This window comes from Cajanus cajan, chromosome 4 (assembly GCF_000230855.2).
Source record: "Cajanus cajan strain Asha chromosome 4, NIPB_CcT2T_4, whole genome shotgun sequence".
Lineage (NCBI taxonomy): Eukaryota > Viridiplantae > Streptophyta > Magnoliopsida > Fabales > Fabaceae > Cajanus > Cajanus cajan.
The window spans coordinates 9,460,498-9,465,930 of record NC_138520.1 but is presented as its reverse complement, the minus strand read 5'-3'; the positions used below and the strand labels follow the sequence as shown (position 1 = coordinate 9,465,930).

Here is a 5,433-nt window from a genome sequence, read left to right as displayed (position 1 = left end):
TCTATGGAGTCGCCACCAATGTTTTACTCAAAACATTGGAAAAAGAAAAGATTTTTAAAAGCTCCAATAATGGCCTTGATAACAAGAATTGAGTTCGGGAGTCGGTTACGTGTAAGGAAGGTATTAAGCACCCTTACAACGCCCTAAATCGGTACCCTATGATGAAGTTAATGCGATAAGAAATAATAAATTAAATATTTATCCCCTTTTATTGATAATTATTTACATATTGAAAAATTAAATTATACGATTAACCCTAAAATATCTACATGATTGCGTTTATGATAATAATGTTTATCAAAAATAAGAAACAAAGATAAAAAATAAAGGAGAGAGAAGAAGATTGATTGAAATACCTCGTATCAAGCTTTGTTAATGGTGATTCTAGGTGCTTTGTGGCATCCTTTCACACTACAATACCTCACAATATCTCAAGAAATACAAGAGAAAGAAAGAGGAAGAAAAAGAGAGAAAAACAGAGAAATTTCGAGCTCTGGACGAAATTTGGAGTCCCCCAAACTGCTGGCCGAGATTCTCTATTTATAGGCATCAGATGTGGGCCAGAACGGCCCGTTCTGGATTCGGAACGACCCATTCCGGATCCGAACGTTATGCAGTACATTTGCACCCTAGAACGGCCCGTTCTGAAACCAGAACGCCCCGTTCCGGGGAACCAGAACGGCCCGTTCTGATTTCAGAACGGCCGTTCTGGGGTACAGATTTTAAGCCCCCTTGATTGGTTCGGAACGGTCCGTTCTGGTCTAGAATGGCCCGTTCCAACCTATATTTTTTTAGGCTTTTTAGAAGCCCAGAACGGCCCGTTCTGATTGAGAACGGCCTGTTCCAGACTTGGGAACGGCCCGTTCCGGGCCACTAAAAAATTGGTTTGAGCCTTTGGGCGCTCTGATGTCCTATCTTGTTATTTGTATGCCCCCCGGACGAAATTGAGTGTCTACAATGATGGTACCGCTGATCCTGATGAACATCTTGATGTTTTCTTGACACAGGTAACGTTAAGCACAACTGACGATGCTGCCTTGTGTCGGATTTTTCCCACATCTCTCAAAGGCAGGGCCCTGAGTTGGTTCACTCGGCTCCCTCCCAATTCGATTGACTCGTTCAACACTCTATCGTCCCAGTTTACTATTTAGTTCGCTATGAGTCGTCCGCACAACCTGACGTCCTTGTCACTGGTTAGCCTTCGGTAAGACAAGAAAGAGTCGCTTCGAACTTTCATGGATCGGTTCAATAAAACAACCTTGGAAATCCGAGACCTTAATCCGGCTGTAGCGCTCCACCATCTCACAACAGCTTTGAAACCTGGACCATTTGTTAATAGCATCTGCAAAAAACCTCCTTCGGACATGAATGACCTACGAAGGCGAGCCGATAAATACATGCAGATGGAAGAATTGGCAGAATACCGCAATCAGGCTCGGGCCGAACAGGGGGGCAAACCCGAGAAGCAACCAGAACAGCCATACAGGGGCCGAGGCAAAGAGTTAACCTTGCGTGACCGACCTGCGCGAGGTCAAAAGTACACCCATTATACTCCACTCAATGCAAGCTGAGATGCTGGGCTTGAACAAGCCCTATCATCAGAAGTGTTAGCAGTCCCAAAAAGAGCCTCAACCCCGCCCCGCACCGACGTCAACAAATCTTGCAAGTATCACCGCAATCGCGGACATTCAACCGAAGAGTGCGCCACGTTGAAAGACAAAATTGAGAACTTGGTCAAACAAGGGCAACTTCGAAATTTTGTCGATCGGCCAAACTCGTCTCGGCATCAGTCCACATACCACCCTCGGCATCAAGAGAGGTCTGATCGTTCGGACAGGCATCGCCGGGAACGCAGCCGATCAAGAGATCGGAAGGAAGATACTCATGTAACGCATCGGCGGGTAATTAACACGATTGCCAGAGGTTTCGCTGGAGGTGGGTCGATGTCGTCAGCTCAAAAACGACATTTGCGAGTTGTCCGATCCGTGAATGCTCTTGAACAACGGGTGACTCGGCGACTGCCCGCCATCACATTCACTGACAAGGATTTTCAGGGCATTGATCCGGTTCAAGACGATCCTATGGTCATCAGCGTAGAAATACGCAATTGTATCATGAAAAAGACATTAATTGATCAAGGCAGTTCGGCCGATATTCTATACTGGAACACTTTCGTGCAGCTCGGTATCCCTGAAGAGGAACTAACCCCCTACAATGAGCCATTGGTCGGTTTTCCAGGGGAAAGGGTCGACACCAAGGGGTTCATTAAACTCTTTACTCGGTTTTGCTTCGACGAAAGGGAGCACCGAGATATCCAGGTAAAATATATTGTTGTCCAGGCCAACACATCTTATAACATACTGCTAGGTCGACCATCGTTGAATGCCTTGGGGGCAATTGTGTCAACCCCGCATCTGGCTATGAAATTCCCATCGGCCAAAGGAAATATTCTCACCATACACGCCGATCAGAAAGCGGCTCGGGAGTGTTACTTCGCAAGCTTGTGCGTGCCGTCTGCTCAAGAGAAACCAGCAAACTCAAGGAGGGTTCACGCAATCACTCCTTCTTCAGAATCTGCTTCATTATGTGATCTTGATCCACGAATGAATGATGAAAGGGCAGAGCCAGTGGAAGAGAAGATCCCAATACAAATCGGGAAACAAGCATCTCAGGTCACTTACATCGGCAGCGGTTTGTCAGACACCGAAAGAACAGAGTTGAGTAAAGTAATTGCCTCGAACAAAGACTTTTTCGCCTGGACTCCGTCCGACATGCCGGGAATAGATCCAAGCTTTATGTGCCACAGACTATCGATCTGCTCAGCCGCTAAGCCAGAGGCACAACGAAAGAGGAAAATGGGAACGGAGAGAAAAACTGCCGTTGAGTTAGAAGTAGCCAAACTGTTGCAAGCCTACTTCATTAGGGAAGTTCAGTACACTACATGGCTGGCAAATGTAGTCATGGTTAAAAAGTCAAACGGAAAATGGCGGATGTGCACAGATTATACCAATCTCAACAAGGCGTGCCCGAAAGATGCATATCCACTACCTAACATTGACCGATTGGTTGATAGGGCGGCTGGACATCGTTTATTAACCTTCTTGGATGCTTATTCGGGCTACAATCAAATACGCATGCACCCACAGGATGAAGAGAAAACAACTTTCATCACAGACTCAGCCAACTACTGCTACCGAGTAATGCCGTTCGGCCTAAAAAACGCAGGGGCAACATACCAGCGACTTATGGACAAAATTTTCAAACACCAGATCGGCCGAAACTTGGAAGTTTATGTTGATGATATGATTGTCAAGTCAGGTGACCTCGACACCCATCAAAGTGATCTTGAAGAAGTTTTCAGGCAGCTCCGAAAACACGACATGAGACTGAACCCCGAAAAATGTGTCTTCGGCATAGCTGGGGGTAAGATTCTTGGATTCATGCTATCCGCCAGAGGTATTGAGGCTAACCCGGATAAATGCCAATCGGTTATCGGCATGAGAAGCCCACATAATATTAAAGAAGTTCAGGTGTTATCCGGACGACTAACTTCTCTTTCTCGGTTCCTCCCCTGCTTAGCCGAGACAGCCAAGCCCATTATCGGTTTGTTAAAAAAGGCCAGTAAGTTCACTTGGACAACAGAGTGTGAAGAATCGTTCAAAATCCTCAAACATCGACTCGGCACACTCCCCGTACTATCAAAACCCGATCCAAGCCTCAACATGATAGTGTATTTGTGTGTTTTCAACGAGGCAATCAGTGCTGTCCTAGTACAAGAAAGAGAATCCCAAAAACCAATCTATTTTGTGAGTCGGATGCTACAAGACGTCGAAAGAAGGTACCAACTTCTCGAGAAGATGGTGCTTGGGGTGGTCCACACGGCACGGCGTCTCCGACAATACTTCCACAGCCATAAAATCGTCATTCGGACTGATTGTCCAATTGCCAAAGTTTTACGGAAACCCGAGCTCGCGGGACGAATGACGGCTTGGTCCATAGAGTTATCTGAATTCGACATATCGTTCGAACCAAGGGGGCCGATCAAATCACAATACCTGACTGACTTTGTTAATGAGTTACAACCAGTTGGACACTTTGAAAGTGATCAGTGAGTACTTCGTGTTGATGGATCATCTAATAGCCAAGGTAGTGGGGCTGGGATAATCCTCGAAGGACCAACAGGCCTGGCACTTGAACAATCTCTTCGTTTCACTTTCAAAGCTTCGAATAATCAGGCCGAGTACGAGGCGTTACTAGCTGGATTGAGACTGGCTCGGGAGGTGGGTGTTCGAAAATTGTTGTGTTGGACAGATTCGAAGGTTGTTTCAGAGCAGGTCAACGAGAACTTCCAAGTTAAAGACGCATATTTGTTGAAATATTATCATACTTTCCAAAATATGTGTCAACACTTCGATGAAGTAAAGGTGAAGCACACTCATCATGAAAATAATGAAAAAGCTGACCAATTAGCCCGACTGGCAACCAGCAGTCGAAAATCTGGACAACTTCGAACCACCCTTCACTTAGAACTATCAACCACAAGTATTGATGTTGTTGAATGCCTGTCAACCTCCGAGCAACCCCCAACGTGGATGACCGACATAATCAGACTAATCACCGAAGGTATCGAGCCGACATGTCCTTCGGCAGCCAAAAAGTTGAGAACTCAGGCCGCGAGATATTCAGTAGTGGGAGGGGAACTTTATTGAAGAGGTTTCTCATTTCCTTTACTCAAGTGTCTCAGTTCCGAACAGGCTAATTACGTGTTAAGAGAAGTGCATGAGGGCATTTGTGGTTCCCACTCGGGGGGAAGAACTTTAGCAGCCAAGGTACTTCGGGCCGGCTATTATTGGCCGACACTCAAGATTGATTGCATGGAGTTCGTCAAAAAATGCATTCAATGCCAAAAACATGGCAATTTGATCCATGCGTCAGCCGAGCAGCTTCACAGTATCAATTCACCATGGCCGTTCGCTCTCAAGGGAATGGATATACTGGGGCCATTTCCACTTGCTAAGGGGCAATGTAAGTTTTTGCTCGTTGCGGTTGATTATTTCACAAAGTGGATCGAAGCCGAGCCCCTTGCGGCAATCACAGCAAATAACGTTCAAAAATTTCTCTGGAAAAACATCATCACACGCTTCGGCATCTCTCATGCCATTATCACTGACAACGGACTTCAGTTCACAGATCAAAAGCTTAACAAGTTTCTTCAAGATTTAGGAATCAAGCATCGATTCACGTCAGTTGAGCACCCACAGTCAAACGGCCAAGCCGAAGCGGCCAACAATGTCATCCTCTCGGAATTGAAGAAGCGCTTGGGGACAGCCAAGGGTGCATGGGTTGAAGAACTTTCTGAAGTCTTATGGGCGTATCGTTGTACTCCCCAATCCACAACCAAGGAAACCCCCTTCCGATTGACATATGGCACCG

At 46.1% G+C, this 5,433-nt stretch overlaps 1 protein-coding gene across 1 annotated transcript; it reads left to right on the top strand.

The window, feature by feature from the left end:
- Positions 1–1,235: 1,235 nt before the first annotated feature.
- LOC145957145 (uncharacterized) lies at positions 1,236–4,709 on the top strand. The gene is made up of 3 exons (XM_083073360.1): positions 1,236–1,494; positions 1,603–4,108; positions 4,142–4,709. Exons 1-3 carry the CDS (start codon positions 1,236–1,238, stop codon positions 4,707–4,709), a joined length of 3,333 nt encoding a protein of 1,110 aa, XP_082929486.1.
- Positions 4,710–5,433: the final 724 nt, after the last annotated feature.